This window comes from Mesoplodon densirostris, chromosome 13 (genome assembly GCF_025265405.1).
Source record: "Mesoplodon densirostris isolate mMesDen1 chromosome 13, mMesDen1 primary haplotype, whole genome shotgun sequence".
Lineage (NCBI taxonomy): Eukaryota > Metazoa > Chordata > Mammalia > Artiodactyla > Ziphiidae > Mesoplodon > Mesoplodon densirostris.
In genome coordinates this window covers 6285168-6303611 of record NC_082673.1, presented here as the reverse complement: position 1 = coordinate 6303611, position 18444 = coordinate 6285168, and the positions used below count along the sequence as shown (strand labels likewise).

Here is an 18444-nt window from a genome sequence, read left to right as displayed (position 1 = left end):
CATTAGCTTAATGATAACTTATGCTTATTTTTCTTTAAATTATATTTTACCTCTTTATTTGGTATGTTCATCCTGAACAGTTTACTTGTTCTTTTTATAAGCATACTAAATTTGTAATATTAGCTGTCATTCCCAGGTCTGAATGTTAAGTCAACATATGTTTGAGAGACCTTCAACTTATCAAGTATTGCAGGTTTCTGATTGTTTTGGAACCTCTTCTGATACCCGTGGACTTAGTTCAAGGCCAGTTATTTATTTTTTTCCTAATAGGATGGTTAATTGTTTGCTTTGATCACTCAAGTGAAGCATCTTACCATATATAAAAGTCTAGCTGCAGTCTGTGTTGTGACACCCTTACCTTTCTTATCACAGACTCTCCTCCTCAGAAGTTTTGCATTAGATTTGCAAAATGACGAGCATCTTTTTGATCTGGGGGATTGTAGTAGCAGTGTGCTGTTGTTTGTGGCTTGTCCTTGGAATGAGGAGAAGGTAAGGAAAGATTTACTTTTAAATTGCATTTTTGTTCACTCATTTAATGTTCTTTTACCTTCATTGTTATACCATAAAGTGGGTTTTCTGTACTTACATATGCTAGCATTTTCTTCCTTAATTTTTTTAAAGTAAAAAATTTTAATTTAAAATTTTGAAAGTATCTTTTTTATTATATCTCACAAAAGATATAATGGCTAAGTTTCCTTTTTAGTATTGACATATACTAGTGGTAATGTAAAAATGGACAAACTTGTTAAACATCACTGACAGAAATTTTATGAGATCTCTGTGTGTGTGTTTATGTGTGCATATAAAGAGAAAGTCTGTATTAGTAAGGATATAAGTGGTAAGTGGATCTGCAATTCCTATCATGTGGATTAAATAGATGCTCTGACTAAATGTTCTTTTTTCAGCTAGTTCTTGTGTATTGTATACACTCAGTCTAAGCTGGGAAAGAGTATAGAGCCTGAATTCATCATTCTATTACTATTTTCTTATTAATGATAATCAACCATGGCGAACTGGGAAACTGTTAAATGTATGAGACATCACTTTTATTTGTATGTATCATTTATAATTGGTTCAAGAAATACAAATAGAATCAGATATATAGCCATGGTTTATTTAACTTCTGATTGCCTCAAAGAGTATTGGGGGGAGGTATGTAAATATTCTCTGCTTTGTCAATCCCCCAAGGACAGAATTACCCACAGCATATCTTCAGCTATGTAGATTGCTGTGTTGTCTACCTTTTACAGGTTTTTTTGTTTTGTTTTGCCCTTTATGGTATTTTAATATTAACTACCAGGACTGGTAGTTTCTAGTTTTAATTAAACCACTTATCTGCAAACTATGAAAATAAAAAGAATTATTTTATGCTATGTTATTCTACCAAGAGGGATAGTGGTTTATGTTGGAAAATAAATGTTTATATTCTTAAATAAAAACATTGAAAAGAGCATCAAAGAGTATTGGATTATAACCAATAACTATGTCAATACTTACCTTACTCAATTTCACTTTATAATGTGCTAATTTCTCAAAGATTCCCCTCTGTAACTATCATTACAGAATAATAATATATTTAAACTATGAAGATATTGAAAACTTCAATTCTGCAATCCTTTTTGTCATTCAGGATTCTATATCTTTAGGAAAACAATCAGATGAAACATTTTGAGATACTTAGGCAAACGATGCTTAGAAAAAATATAAACACTAGAATGTAGTTTCATCTCTACACTGATAGGGAAAATCTTGTTGGCCTGGTTGATCCTTTTATCCTTATGCGAAGAGTGAGGATCACATATTAGACATTCAGTGTTTGCCGAATGCATGGATGGATGGATTTAGCTCTCATTTTCACCAACGTATCATGTTACTAGGTTAATATAACTCATTATTTTAGTAAAGGAGCAGGGCCCCACCCACCAAAAAAGTATCAATAAACTATAGAGTTTTGAGGTTTGAAGTCAGGGGTAAAAAATTTAATGTAAGTAAATATAAATAAAGAACAATGTGCAATTTTCCATATTTACCATCTCTTTGTGTCTTACAGGAAAATGGGTGAACCGCCTCTGGAGAATGGGTTGATTCCATATCTGGGTTGTGCTCTGCAGTTTGGTGCTAATCCTCTCGAGTTCCTCAGAGCAAATCAAAGGAAACATGGTCATGTTTTCACCTGCAAACTAATGGGAAACTATGTCCACTTCATCACCAATCCCTTGTCATACCATAAAGTGCTGTATCATGGAAAATACTTTGATTGGAAAAAATTTCACTTCACTGCTTCTGCAAAGGTAACCAGGTTTGCATTTATATAGTATTAAGCTTTTTTATTTTCTACCTTTTTCTATGTCAATCTATTTAATCATTTTGACATACTCAGATGTAAAGCTGGAGATGCTGAAGAGAGTTACCCTTACATGGAGGTTCTTAGAAACACAATAAACCAAATTAGACATAATCTCTTAGTATTAATCATTTAAAAAGTCAAAATTGGTATAGTCATTTCTTAATCAGCTTATGAGGGTAAAATAAAAATTAAATGCTTTACTGAACCAGATGGCATGGTATGAATAAGACAGGTATAAACTCACTCATGTCAACAATTTCTACATAAGACCCAGAGTGTAAGTTGGAAACAACGTTCAACAATTGTTTTACCACACTCATGCCACACAATTGTTTAATTTTGTTAAGGAACTGACTAGATATTTTGGCATCACTTCGATGAGATCTAAGAGGTTCTTTTATAGGAAAAAATTAATCAATATTAAGTGAGTCTCTGCAAAGAAATATTAGAACTGGTCTCTGCTACTAAGTAGCTTAAAGTCTGGTTAAGATACATCTACAAAGAATATAAAAGAGAACTAATGATTAAAAACATTCTTGATTAGCACCAGATTAATGTGCAAATAAATGCAGAAGCATAAGAAAAATAAGAAATAGAAGACCAGAGTGGTTGTGAGGGAAGTGTCACTGATAATCTGGGACTCAAACTTGGCCTTGAAGGAAGGGTGTGATTTGGCCGTTTGTAAAATGCTATGAAATTGCATGTGGGAAGGCCGGTTTCCCTTTTTTTTGTTTTAACAAGTAGAGAATCATGAAAGCATCTAATCTGTGTTTCAGACATTTACTGGTCCTAGGTCAGGTTTAATTTCTTTTTTCACACATTTCATTTATGGTCAGGCATTTGGACACAGAAGTATTGATCCCAGTGATAGAAATACCACCGACAACATAAGTAAAACTCTCATCAAGACTCTGCAGGGCGATGCCTTGAATTCCCTCACAGAAGCCATGTTGGAAAACCTCCAACTTGTCCTGAGACCCCAGGTGGTTCCCAAGCCCAAGACGCCCGCCTGGATGTCAGAGGGGATGTATGCCTTTTGCTATCGAGTGATGTTCGAAGCAGGGTATTTCACGCTCTTTGGCAAAGATCTCACAGGGCAAGATGCACAAAAAGCACTCATTCTAAATCACCTGGACCACTTCAAGCAATTTGACAAAATCTTTCCGGCCCTGGTAGCAGGCTTCCCCATTCACGTGTTCAAGACGGGCCACTACGCCCGGGAGAAACTGGCGGAGGGCTTGCGGCTCCAGAAACTCAGAAAGAGAGACCACATCTCGGAACTGGTCAGGTTTCTGAATGACGCGCTCTCCGCCTTGGACGACGCGGAGAAAGCCAAGTCGTTCCTTGCCGTCCTCTGGGCCTCGCAAGCAAACACCATTCCAGCGACTTTCTGGAGCTTATTTCAAGTGATTAGGTAATTAGCAAATTATCCATTTCTTCATTTTAGGTGAAAGCAGAAATTCAACCATTTTAACTAAAAAAAAAAAAAAAAATAGTGGTACCTTCTCATGCTGTCAATCAAGAATGTGGTATTCACCCTTGTAAAAGGTTAACGTGTATCAGCTCATCCAACCCTCCAAAAACAGCTGTGACTGGTAAACACATCTTGTAGAAGCAGAGCCCTTCCCAGGGAAAGGGACGTGCTGGTACAGGGTCAATGTAGGCTGTCGGCACCAGAGCCCTTGCTCTTAACTCCAAGCTGACACCTCCTAAAGTCCATGAATTTGGTCTTTATAATCATAAAAATATCCTATGTGATTGCTGACGTATTGTCAGTGAAAAGAACAGTGCCTATATCTTATTCATCTGTGCATTAACTGTTTTTTCACTGTTAGTGATTGCTGTCATACTATTCGACCAACTCTGATAGCTATGAATAAGAATCATAATATATTATTATTGATGGGATTTAGCTAGAGTTTGCCTTTTAAAACTGTATATTAAAAAAAATCCTGTCCGTAACATATATTTTGCACAACGTGATGTCTTCCCAGAGTGATAGTCTTTTGGGAATTTGACATTCACATGGTTTATTGAATTATTCCAGTTCATTTGGATGTTGAGTGTCACATAGACACAAAATTATTATTCCATAGGATTGGGAATGCCAAAGTTCCATTGAAAGCTGATAATTTTATGTCTTTAATATAAAAAAATTTTAAACAATTTCAGATATAAAAAACCATTACTAATCTTTCTCAAAGTTTAAATGCCTTCCAAAGTTTTTACTTGAGAAGGCTCTTTCTGGAATAAATTCACATATTTACAGTGAGGTTACAACACCAGTTTTCTATCCTATAGGTAAGAGTAGCCATTTCACGATAAGCACGCAAAGACTTACCAGTCAAGCATTTCTGAGACTCAGTTTACTGTGATCATGTTATATGGCTATGTTACCGGGGCACTGAGGGTCCAGTAAACGTCAATGCACTAAAGTGAAGTAGCATTCATTTCACAAGTCAAGTGTTAGAACAATAAATTATTATATAAATGGAAAAGCTGTTCTACATGGAATTACATGCATGTTAAGAGTAAATTTAAATTTCCTTTGGCATTTTAGCCAGTACTTTAGAATTGTTATCGTGGATGCAATTTTCTTTCTCAATTGCCATGCATATGACTAATTTAACCATTTAATCCTTATTAGAAACATTTATTTATAAAAGTCTGGTCAAAGTTTTACTTCTATGTAGCAGGACCCTTTTATTTTTTATAAATTTATTTATTTTATTTATTTATTTTTGGCTGCATTGGGTCTTCATTGCTGCGTGCAGGCTTCCTCTAGTTGCGGCAAGCGGGGGCTACTCTTCGTTGTGGTGCACAGGCTTCTCATTGCGGTGGCTTCTCTTGCTGTGGAGCACGGGCTCTAGGCACGCAGGCTTCAGTAGTTGCAGCATGAGGAGTCAGTACTTGTGGATCGCAGGCTTAGTTGCTCTGTGGCATGTGGGATCTTCCTGGACCAGGGCTCGAACCGGTGTCCCCTGCATTGGCAGGTGGATTCTCAACCACTGCACCACCAGGGAAGCCCACGGGAGACTTTTAAGGCAACAGTTCTTGCTAACATCCAAGGACTTAAAACACAACTATAAAATAGAGTAAAAAATAAATGGAAATGTCCCTTTCCCACCTTCTCTGTATCTTGACCACCTGGTTAAAAGAAGGGGAAACACCTATTTGTTTGCAGACCTTTTGGTAGAGAAAAAAACTGTTCAGTGCATCTTTTCTTTTCTTTTCTCTTAACCTTTCATAGGAACCCGGAGGCAATGAAAGCGGCCACTGAAGAAGTGAATAAAATGCTAGAGAACGCTGGTCAAAAAATTAGCTTTGAAGACAATCCAATTTATTTGAACCGGATACAACTGGATGACATGCCCGTGCTAGGTGTGTTTGCTGTGTTGTTACATGTCATTTACTGCATCCTCCTAACAGGAATTGTCAGTACACATCACGCACTTACTTGTTGCATACTTACTTACTTGTTCAGAAAAACCTGAACTTTTTTGGCCAACTCAGTATTTGTATATAACAAGTGAGGAAATGGGAGCTGAGAGGTGAAGTCACTGCCTGGGATTGGATGGTGGAGCCAATGACAGCGATAACGTGGACCTCTTGACTCGGCACTTTCAGCCTCTTCTCTGTGCTGCCCACTCTGCCTCCTTTGTTACTGCTCTGACCAGCAGTCTTATAGTTAATGGGCTACTCATCTTCATGAAAAGAAAGGGGGAAAAGTACCATCATGAAGCCACAATTAGCTGCATGGGTTGGGTGGTGGGGTGGAAGGTTATTTCATTGAAAAAATGTTTGCTTCTCTGGATTTTACAGAAATACAAAAGTACCATATTTTTAGAGTAAGAACGAGTTTTCTCTTTGTTTTTGTCATGTTTCTCTAGAGGAAATAAACCAATGTATGCTTTCAGGGGCAGTGTGTCTTAGCGGAAGGGACGAGAAGGCAAGGAGCCCAGGCTCCACGTGGGACTCTGCCCTGCCGTAGAAACCACGGACATGTCATTTCAGTTTTGGGGGTCTTATTTTCTCACTTGTGAAATAAATTGCTAACATGTTATGATTTTATGCACAGTCATGTGAGGAGCACTTAAAGCATGACAGTTAAAAGGACAGGGACTGGAAGGTCAGGCGAGGCTTTCTCATCATATATTTCAGCTATCCTCAGCGTGTTCTTTGTATCCCTTTATGCCCTTACCAGAATGCAGGGCATAATCACACAACATCAGATAGTGTGATGATAAAAATGGATTCTTGTAAACAATGAAGTGAAGCTGCATTAAACATCTGGAAAACTATTTCTATGTAAAAGTGTTAGTATATTAAATCTCAAAAGTGATAAACTTTGAATAATTCACATGAAAGTGATTTACTGATTTTTTTCCATTGTATTAGATGTCTAGTGTCTTGTAGAAATAAGATTTTTCCATAAAATTATGAAAGTCTAGTTCCCATTGATGACCAAGAAGATCATATCTTTACCAAAAGATTATTAACTCAGATTGTCAGATTAAAAATACATCCAGACACAACTGAATCATTGATCACAGCACAGAAAAAGTTTGGGAAATTTTTATCTGGCCAGCTTCCCACAGTCTCTTTAGGTTTGTGTTATAGGCTGCTAGGAGTATTTCAGACTCTACATTACATGGCCTTTAAAAATACTTTGTTCTTCCTTCTCCCTTACCTCTCCTCCTTTCTTCCTTTTAAAATCTTTAGACAGTATCATCAAGGAGTCTCTGAGGCTTTCCAGTGCTTCCCTCAACATCCGGACTGCTAAAGAGGATTTCACTTTGCACCTCCAGGACGGTTCCTATAATATCCGCAAAGATGACATCATAGCTCTTTATCCGCAGTTAATGCATTTAGACCCAGAAATCTACCCAGATCCTTTGGTAAGTGACTGTTCATCAAAGTTCTGAAGCCAGAAAAAAAAAAATTTCAGTGTCCAGGTGATGTCTACCCAGATTGAAATAAAGAAGAAATTTACCATTGCAGAATTCATTTGATCATTGAAACCACAGGGACTGTCTCTTTTATTAATGTCAAATATTGATCTAATTTGGAGAATATGGATGACAGCTTGAAATCTTAATTTTTATTCCTGGTATTGGTCATCACATAATCTCTACTAGAGTATATCTGCAGTTGTGATAATAAAGCTGTTGCCTTCTTCTTCTTTAAAAATTGCCTGCTCCCAAATCCAGGGAATTAGGGGCTAATATACTGACTCTTCTAAGTTCCTGATTTGAATCCTTCTTTCTACTTCTGTCTAACAGAGAGAGGAACTAGCTGCCCAGGCGGGATAGGAGGTATAAAGGTTTCCCTTTCCCACCAGTTCTCCTTAAGTTCCCGTTTCTTATTACTTTCTGATTCGAGGTGGGGTATTTGCTAAATTACTCATAGATTGGATTAAAAAAGAAAATTACTCTTTGGAACTTCCAGGTTAAGAAAAAGATAAATTCCTTTTAAACTAGCTTATACATTTGTTTTCTTTGTATCTTTATTGCAGACATTTAAATATGATCGCTATCTTGATGAAAATGGGAAGACAAAGACCACCTTCTACAGTAATGGACTCAAGTTAAAGTATTACTACATGCCCTTTGGGTCAGAAGCAGCTATATGTCCTGGAAGATTATTTGCTGTCCAGGAAATCAAGCAATTTTTGATTCTGATGCTTTCCTATTTTGAACTGGAGCTTGTGGAGAGCTGTGTTCAATGTCCCCCTTTGGACCAGTCCCGTGCAGGCCTGGGCATTTTACCACCATTAAATGATATTGAGTTTAGATATAAATTCAAACATCTGTGAACATATGCTTGGAAAAGAGGACCCCTGATGCTGTTACAAGACTGCAGAGCATCATCATTTACCAGTCCCTTTGGACAGACATGTTTACTGGTGGTAGAACGGACGCAGCAGGTCCAGTTCTGTTCACCGGTGCTTGCTTGTGAATCTTAACATCTTGTTGATGGTTTGCACAGGCTATTTCAGACCCTGCAAGTGAAAAAAAAAACTAGTTCCTAGAAGCACAATTATTTGTTTTCATTTCAATAAGTCAGTGAATGTTCATATAGCCACGGACTGAACTTCATTATTTTCAGAGGAAAAAGTCTTTTTTTTTTTTTTTTCCAGAATGAAGATATTCCAATTGGCAAAATTTCTTTTTTTTTCCTAAGGAAACTGCTTTATTTTTATAAAAACCACCCAACAGTTATGCAAAACATACACATTCACGTTTTAGTGAAACTGCATGACTTTTTGACCAGATATGGGGCCCTACGCGTGTAGATGTATATTATAAAAGATATTTTAAAGGATTATGTCATGCCTTCTAATAAAAAGAAAATGTTTTCAGCTTTCCTTATATCCAGGATTCATGGCTTTTAAAATGACGATCTCGATGTCCTGAGAACATTAAAGATGGTTTTAATATATTCTCTTTAGGTTTTAATTTATTTTTGCTGGAAACTCTAATGTCTGTGTCAGGTTTCAATGATCTTGTCTATCATTAGATTTCACATTAATTGGAAATTTTTTTTCATAAAAGGCAGTTTTTTCCTGATATTACTAAATATGCATCTATGAAAAGAATAATTTCTTTTAAAATATTTTAAGTGCTGGAGTTATCAGCTATAATATTTTTATTGATATTTCTCTATGTATTTATATGTAAATTATATTAAACTTTTTCCTTGTACTACAAATACTAAGAACATATTATAACATTTGATAATGTTGAAATGATTCACCTTTCAGAAATAAAAGTGTGAATTTGTATGTTTTAAATGTTTAAATATTCCGAATGTTTAAAGCATTTACCTACTGATAAGCTGCAACAATTTTGTTCATTATTCATTTCTTAGAAAAAGCAAAATAATTATTCACTCAAAAATCTCCAGCACACTTCATAAAATTCATTAAAGATTTTTAATCTTGCTATTTATTAAATTTATTAATAATTAAATTTATTAATAATATTATCATGGAATTATCTCCTACATAGGTTACTTTTCATACAAAGAAAACTAAACTTATTTAGATGTGGCTCAAGATGAACAAAATTCTTTTACAGAAAATTTGTTTTAAGCTAAATTTCTAACGTGGTTTCCTTTCCTAATATGTTTTATATACGCACCTCTTGGAGATATTGTGGGTTTGGTTCCAGATCTCCCCAATAAAGTAAGTCACATGAATTTTTTGGTTTCCCAGTGCATATAAAAGTTATATTTTACACTATATTTTAGTCTATTAAGTGTGGAATAGCATTATATCTAAAAAAATGTACATACCTTAATTAAAAAATACTTTATTGCTAAAAAGTGCTAATCGTCATCTGATGGTTTCAACTTCTTTGAAAATTGGAGTCAGTCCTCTCAAATCCTGCCACTGCTATATCAACTAAGTGTATAGATTCTAAATTCTTTGTTGTCACTTCAATAACCTTCACAGTATCTTCGCCAGGAGTAGATTCCATCCCAAGATACCACTTTCTTTTCTCATCCATAAGAAGAACTCATCATCCTAACAGAAGAGGGTCAGCCTGTCCTTCGAAGCTTTGAAGTCAGGCACTGACTTCTCCTCTGTAGCTAGGAAACTCCTAGATGGCATCTTCTTCCAATAAAAGACTGTTTCTTCTACATTGAAAATCTGTTGTTTAGTGTAGCCACCTTCATGAATATCTTAGCTAGATCTTCTGGATGACTTGCTGCAGCTTCTGCATCAGCACTTGCTGCTTCACTCTGCACTTTGATGTTATGAAGACGGCTTCTTCCCTTAAACCTCATGAACCAACCTCTGCTGGCTCCAGACTTTTCTTCTGCAGCTTCCTTACCTCTCTCAACCTTCATAGTATTGAAGAGAGTTAGGGCCTTGCTCTGGATTAGGCTTTAGCTTAAGGGAATGTTGTGGCTGGTTTGATCCTCTGTCCAGACCCCTGAGACTTTCTCCATATCAACAATAAGGCTGTTTCACTCTCTTACTGCTCCTGTGTTCACGAGAGTAGCACTTTATTTATTTATTTTTGGCTGCGTGGGGTCTTCATTGCTGCACGTGGGCTAGCTGTGGCTCGCGGGCTCTAGAGCGCAGGCCCCGTAGTTGTGGCACACGGGCTTAGATGCTCCTCAGCATGTGGGATCTTCCCGGACCAGGGCTCGAACCCATGTCGCCTGCATTAGTAGGCGGATTCTTAACCTCTGGGCCACCAGGGAAGTCCCAGGGAGTAGCACTTTTAATTTCCTTCAAGAACTTTTCCTTTGCATTTACATCTTGGCTAACTGGTACCAGAGGCCTGGCTTTCAGCGTATCTCAACGTGGATATGCCTTCCTCACTGAGCTTCATCATTTCTAGCTTTTGATTTAAAATGAGAGACGTGGGACTCCTCCTCTTACTTGAACACTTAGAGGCCATTGTAGGGTTATTAATTGGCCTAATTTCAATACTGTTGTGTCTCGGGAATAGGGAGGCCCGAGGACAGGGAGAAAGGAGAACAGGCTGTAGGTGGAGCAGTCAGAACACACACAACATTTACTAATTTTGCTGTCTTATATGGGCACGGTTCATGATGCTCTAAATTACAATAGCAACATCCAAGATCACAGATCGACCATAGCAAATATAATAATAACGAAAAAGTTTGAAAAGTGCAAGCATTATCAAAATGTGACACAGACACAAAGTGAGAAAATGCTGTTGGAAAAATGGTGCTGATACACTTGTTCGATGAGGGTTGACACAAACCTTCAATCTTTAAAAAAAAAATGCAACATCTGTGAAGCAGAATAAAGGGAAGTGCCTGTCACTTGCTGAATGTGTCCACACATCTTTCTACATCTTTATTCTTGTACAGCAGGGGTTACTAGTCCATAGCACTGTGGGACAAAGGTGTCCTGTTTTTGTATAGATTGAAAGCTAAGAGTGGTTTTTACATTTTTTATTGGTTGGTAAAGAATCAAGAGAAGAATAATCTTTCATGACATATAGAAATCACACGAAGCTCAGATTTCCATGTCCATAAGTGAAGTTTTCTTGAGACACAGCATGCCCCTTTATTTGAGCTCTTGTCCCTGGCTGCTCTTACAATGCAGTTGCAGAGCTGAGTAGTTGCAACAAAGACCACATGGTTGCAAAGCCAACAATATTTACTGTCTGGTCCTTTACAGAAAATGTTTGCCAACTCCTGTCGTAGAGCAATCCCACAGGCTATTTTGTTCTACAATTTTATTAACTTTTAAAAAATGCACTAGTATATGAGATTTTTTTTCACTTTAAAAAAGAAAGCATGTGAGGGGACTACATCAAAACTCAGATATATTTTTTTTGGTAAACAACCTTAATTTAGAACTTTCTGGAAGGCTAAATCATCCCATTTAGCCAAGATCTTTATTTGAAACAGGGGCCTAAAATTAAAAAATATATATATAGTAACCAGTTGTAAGGTCAAATAAGCCTAGGAGAGACCTTCAAGATGGTGGAGGAGTGAGACATGGAGATCACCTTCCTCCCCACAAATACATCAGAAATACATCTACACGTGGAACAACTCCTACAGAACACCCACTGAACGCTGGCAGAAGACCTCAGACCTCCCAAAAGGCAAGAAAGTCCCCACGTACCTGGGTAGAGCAAAAGAAAAAAGAATAAACAGAGACAAAAGAATAGGGATGGGACCTGCACCAGTGGGAGGGAGCCGTGAAGGAGGAAAGGTTTCCACACACTAGAAGCCCCTTCGCGGGCAGAGACTGCAGGTGGCGGAGGGGGGAAGCTTCGGAGCCGCGGAGGAGAGCGCAGCCACAGGGGTGCGGAGGGCAGAGTGGAGAGATTCCCGCACAGAGGGTCGGGGCCGACCGGCACTCACCAGCCCGAGAGGCTTGTCCGCTCGGCCGCCGGGGCGGGCGGGGCTGGGAGCTGAGGCTTGGGCTTCGGTCGGAGCGCAGGGAGAGGACTGGGGTTGGCGGCGTGAAGACAGCCTGAAGGGGGCTAGTGCGCCACGGCTGGCTGGGAGGGAGTCCGGGAAAAGAAATGGAGCTGCCGAAGGGGCAAGAGATCATTGTTGCGGGGTGCGCGAGGAGAGGGGATTCAGAGCACCACCTAAACAAGTTCCAGAGGCGGGCGCGAGCCGCGGCTATCAGTGCGGACCCCAGAGACGGGCATGGGATGCTGGGGCTGCTGCTGCCGCCACCAAGAAGCCTGTGTGCGAGCACAGGTCACTCTCCACACCTCCTCTCCGGGAGCCTGTGCAGCCCACCGCTTCCGGGGTCCCGTGATCCAGGGACAACTTCCCCGGGAGAACGCACGGCACGCCTCGGGCTGGTGCAACGTCACGCCGGCCTCTGCCGCCGCAGGCTCGCCCCGCATCCGTGCCCCTCCCTCCCCCCCCGGCCTGAGTGAGCCAGAGCCCCCGAATCAGCTGCTCCTTTAACCCCGTCCTGTCTGAGCGAAGAACAGATGCCCTCCGGCGACCTACACGCAGAGGCGGGGCCAAATCCAAAGCTGAGCCCCAGGAGCTGTGAGAACAAAGAAGAGAAAGGGAAACCTCTCCCAGCAGCCTCAGGAGCAGCGGATTAAATCTCCACAATCAACGTGATGTACCTGCATCTGTGGAATACATGAATAGACAATGAATCATCCCAAATTGAGGAGGTGGACTTCGGGAGCAACTGCAGACTTGGGGTTTGCTTTCTGCATCTAATTTGTTTCTGGTTTTATGTTTATCTTAGTTTAGTATTTAGAGTTTATTATCATTGGTAGATTTGTTTATTGATTTGGTTGCTCTCTTCCTTTTTTTTTTTTTTATAGATATATATATATATTTCCTTTTTCTCCCTTTGTGAGTGTGTATGTGTATGCTTATTTGTGTGATTTCTTCTGTGTAGCTTTGCTTTTACCATTTGTCCTATGTCTGTCTGTCTTTTTTTTGGTATAGTTTTTTTGTTTGTTTGTTTGTTTTTGGCAGTACACGGGCCTCTCACTGTTGTGGCCTCTCCCGTTGAGGAGCACAGGCTCCAGATGCGCAGGCTCAGTGGCCATGGCTCACGGGCACAGCCTTTCCGTGGCATGTGGGACCTTCCTGGACCGGGGCACGAACCCGTGTCCCCTGCATCAGCAGGCAGACTCCCAACCACTGCGCCACCAGGGAAGCCCCTTTAGTATAGTTTTTAAATGCTTGGTATCATTGGTGGACTTATTTTTTAGTTTGGCTGCTTTCTTCTTTCTTTCTTTTTTAACATTTTTATTGGAGTATAATTGCATTACAATGATGTGTTAGTTTCTGCTGTATAACAAAGTGAAGCAGCTATACATATACATATATCCCCATATCTCCTCCCTCTTGCATCTCCCTTCCACCCTCCCTATCCCACCACTCTAGGTGGACACAAAGCACCGAGCTGATCTCCCTGTGCTATGTGGCTGCTTACCACTAGCTATCTATTTTACATTTGGTAGTGTATATATTTCCATGCCACTCTCTCACTTCATCCCAGCTTACCCTTCCCCCTCCCCATGTTCTCAAGTCTATTCTCTACATCTGAATCTTTATTCCTATCTTGCCCCTAGTTTCTTCAGAACCTTTTTTTTTACTTTTTAATTTTTTACTTTTTAATAATTTTTTATTTTAAATTTATTTTATTTTATTTATTTTTTCTTTCTTTCTTTTTTTCTCCCTTTTCTTCTGAACCGTGTGGCTGACAGGGTCTTGGTGCTCCAGCTCGGTGTCAGGCCTGTGCCTCTGTGGTGGCAGAGCTGAAATCAGGACACTGGTCCACCAGAGACCTTCCAGCTCCATGTAATGTCAAATGGCAGTAGCTCTCCCAGAGATCTCCGTCTCAACACTAAGACCCAACTCCACTCAAAAACCAGTAGGTTGAAGTACTGGACTCCCTATGCCAAACAACTAGCAAGACAGGAGCACAACACCACCCATCAGCAGAGAGGCTGCCTAAAATCATAATAAGGTCACAGACACCCCAAAACACACCACTGGACGTGGTCCTGTCCACCAGAAAGACAAGATCCAGCCTCATCCACCAGAACACAGGCACCAGTCCCCTCCACCAGGAAGCCTACACAACCCACTAAACTAAACTTAGCCACTGGGGGCAGACACCAAAAACAACAGAAACTACAAACCTGCAGCCTGTGAAGAGGAGACCCCAAACACAGTAAGTTCAGAAAAATGAGAAGACAGAGAAACACACAGCAGATGAAGGAGCAACGTAAAATGCCATCAGACCAAACAAATGAAGAGGAAATAGGCAGTCTCCCTGAAAAAGAATTCAGAGTAATGATAGTAAAGATGATTCAAAATCTTGGAAATAGAATGGAGAAAATACAAGAAATGTTTAACAAGGACCTAGAAGAACTAAAGAGCAAACAAACAATGATGAACAACACAATAAATGAAATTAAAACTTCTGTAGAAGGAATCAATAGCAGAATAGCTGAGGCAGAAGAAAGGATAAGTGATCTGGAAGATAAAATAGTGGAAATAACTACCACAGAGCAGAATAAAGAAAAAGAATGAAAAGAATTGAGGACAGTCTCAGAGACTTCTGGGACAACATTAAATGTATCAACATTCAAATTATAGGGGTCCCAGAAGAAGAAGAGAAAAAGAAAGGGACTGGGAAAATATTTGAAGAGATTATAGTTGAAAACTTCCCTAATGGGAAGGGAAATAGTCAATAAAATCCAGGAAGTACATAGAGTTCCATACAAGATAAATCCAAGGAGAAACATGCTAAGACACATATTAATCACACTATCAAAAATTAAATACAAAGAAAAAATATTAAAAGCAGCAAGGGAAAAGCAACAAATAACATACAAGGGAAATCCCATAAAGTTAACAGTTGATCTTTCAGCAGAAACTCTAGAAGCCAGAAGAGAGTGGCAGGATACATTTAAAGTGATGAAACGGAAAAATCTACAACCAAGATTACTCTACCCAGCAAGGATCTCATTCAGATTTGATGGAGAAATTAAAAGCTTTACAGACAAGCAAAAGCTAAGAGAATTCAGCACCACCAAACCAGCTTTACAACAAATGCTAAAGGAACTTCTCTAGGCAGGAAGCACAAGAGAAGGAGAAAACCTACAGTAACAAACCCAAAACAATTATGAAAATGGTAATAGGAATATACATATAGAAAATTACCTTAAAAGTAAATGGATTAAATGCTCCAACCAAAAGACATAGACTGGCTGAATGGATACAAAAACAAGACCCATATATATGCTGTCTACAAGAGACCCATTTCAGACTTAGGGACACATCCAGCCTGAAAGTGAGGGGATGGAAAAAGACATTCCATGTAAAAGGAAATCAAAGAAAGCTGGAGTAGCAATTCTCATATCAGACCAAATAGACTTTAAATAAAGACTATTACAAAAGACAAAGAAGGACACTACATAATGATCAAGGGATCAATCCAAGACAAAGATATAACAATTGTAAATATTTATGCACCCAACATAGGAGCACTTCAATACATAAGGCAAACGCTAACAGCCGTAAAAGGGGAAATTGACAGTAACACAATCATAGTAGGGGACTTTAACACCCCACTTTCACCAATGGACAGATCATCCAAAATGAAAATAAATAAGGAAACACAAGCCTTAAATGATACATTAAACAAGATGGACTTAATTGATATTTATAGGACATTCCATTCAAAAACAACAGAATACACTTTCTTCTCAAGTGCTCATGGAACATTCTCCAGAATAGAACATCTCTTGGGTTACAAATCAAGCCTTGGTAAATTTAATAAAACAGAAGTCATATCAAGTATCTTTCCTGACCACAATGCTATGAGACTAGATATCATTTACAGGAAAAAAACTGTAAAAAATACAAACACATGGAGGCTAAACAATACACTACCAAATAACCAAGAGATCACTGAAGAAATCAAAGAGGAAATAAAAAAATACCTAGAAACAAATGAAAATGAAAACACAAAGACCCAAAACCTATGGGATGCAGCAAAAGAAGTTCTAAGAGGGAAGTTTATAGCAATACAATCCTACCTTAAGAAAAAAGAAACATGTCAAATAAACAACTTAACCTTACATCTAAAGCAATTAAAGAAAGAAGAACAAAAAACCCCAAAGTTAGCAGAAGGAAAGAAATCATAAAGATCAGATCAGAAAAAAATGAAAAAGAAATGAAAGAAACTATAGCAACTATCAATATAACTAAAAGCTGGTTCTTTGAGAAGATAAACAAAATTGATAAACCATTAGCCAGACTCATCAAGAAAAAAAGGGAGAAGACTCAAATCAACAGAATTAGAAATGAAAAAGGAGAAGTAACAACTGACATTGCAGAAGTACAAAGGATCATGAGAGATTACTACAAGCAACTCTATGCCAATAAAATAGACAACCTGGATGAAATGGACAAATTCTTAGAAAAGCACAACCTTCCAAGACTGAACCAGGAAGAAATAGAAAATATAAACAGACAAATCACAAGCACTGAAATTGAAACTGTGATTAAAAATCTTCCAACAGGGCCTCCCTGGTGGCGCAAGTGGTTGAGAGTCCGCCTGCCGATGCAGGGGATACGGGTTCGTGCCCCGGTCTGGGAGGATCCCATATGCCGCGGAGCGGCTGGGCCCTGGAGCCATGGCCGCTGAGCCTACGCGTCCGGAGCCTGTGCGTCCGGAGCCTGTGCTCCACAACGGGGGAGGCCACAACAGTGAGAGGCCCGCATACCGCAAAAAAAAAAAAAAAAAAAAAAAAAAAAAAAAAATCTTCCAACAAACAAAAGCCCAGGACCAGATGGCTTCACAGGCAAATTCTATCAAACATTTAGACAAGAGCTAACACTATCCTTCTCAAACTCTTCCAAAATATAGCAGAGGGAGGAACACTCCCAAACTCATTCTACGAGGCCACCATCACCTTGATACCAAAACCAGACAAGGATGTCACAAAGAGAGAAAACTACAGGCCAATATCACTGATGAACACAGATGCAAAAATCCTCAACAAAATACTAGCAAACAGAATCCAAGAGCACATTAAAAGAATCAGACACCATGATCAAGTGGGGTTTATCCCAGGAATGCAAGGATTCATCAATATACACAATCAATGTGATAAACCATATTAACAAATTGAAGGGTAAAAACCATATCATCATCTCAATTGATACAGAAAAAGCTTTCGACAAAATTCAACACCCACCCATGATAAAAACTCTCCAGAAAGTAGGAATAGAGAGAACTTACCTCAACATAATAAAGGCCATATATGACAAACCCACAGCCTACATCATTCTCAGTGGTGAAAAACTGAAACCATTTCCTCTAAGATCAAGAACAAGACAAAGTTGTCCACTCTCACCACTATAATTCAACATAGTTTTGGAAGGTTTAGCCACAGCAATCAGAGAAGAAAAATAAATAAAGGAATCCAAATTGGAAAAGAAGAAGTAAAGTTGTCACTGTTTGCAGACGACATGATACTATACATAGAGAATCTGAAAGATGCTACCAGAAAACTACTGGAGCTTATCAATGAATTTGGTAAAGTACCAGGATACAAAATTAATGCACAGAAATCTCTTGCATTCCTATACACTAATGATGAAAAATCTGACAGAGAAATTCAGGAAACACTCCCATTTACCATTGCAACGAAAAGAATAAAATACCTAGGAATAAACCTACCTAAGGTGACAAAAGACCTGTATGCAGAAAACTATAAGACACTGATGATATAATTAAAGATGATACAAACAGATGGAGAGATATACCATGTTCTTGGATTGGAAGAATCAACATTGTGAAAAATGACTATAATACCAAAAGCAATCTACAGATTCAATGCAATCCCTATCAAACTACCAATGGCATTTTCCACAGAACTAGAACAAAAAATTTCACAATTTCTATGGAAACACAAAAGACCCCAAATAGCCAAAGCAATCTTGAGAAAGAAAAATGGAGCTGGAGGAATCAGGCTCCTGGACTTCAGACTATACTACAAAGCTACAGTATCAAGACAGTATGGTACTGGCACAAAAATAGAAATATAGATCAATGGAACAGGATAGAAAGGCCAGAGATAAACCCACAC

At 38.7% G+C, this 18444-nt stretch overlaps 1 protein-coding gene across 1 annotated transcript; it reads left to right on the top strand.

Annotated features, from left to right (window-relative positions):
* The first annotated feature begins 409 nt into the window (after nucleotides 1-409).
* Nucleotides 410-8162, top strand: LOC132501011 (cytochrome P450 7A1). The gene is made up of 6 exons (XM_060116433.1): nucleotides 410-489; nucleotides 2051-2291; nucleotides 3184-3761; nucleotides 5598-5728; nucleotides 7070-7245; nucleotides 7863-8162. Exons 1-6 carry the CDS (start codon nucleotides 410-412, stop codon nucleotides 8160-8162), a joined length of 1506 nt encoding a protein of 501 aa, XP_059972416.1.
* The last annotated feature ends 10282 nt before the right edge of the window (nucleotides 8163-18444 follow it).

Excerpts from the sequence above, each read along its gene's own strand:
- LOC132501011 (XM_060116433.1), top strand. The coding sequence starts at position 410 with ATGACGAGCATCTTTTTGATCTGGGGGATTGTAGTAGCAGTGTGCTGT. Across the intron at positions 490-2,050 it reads GTCCTTGGAATGAGGAGAAG|GAAAATGGGTGAACCGCCTC; the intron begins GTAAGGAAAGAT and ends TGTGTCTTACAG. Across the intron at positions 7,246-7,862 it reads AAATCTACCCAGATCCTTTG|ACATTTAAATATGATCGCTA; the intron begins GTAAGTGACTGT and ends TCTTTATTGCAG.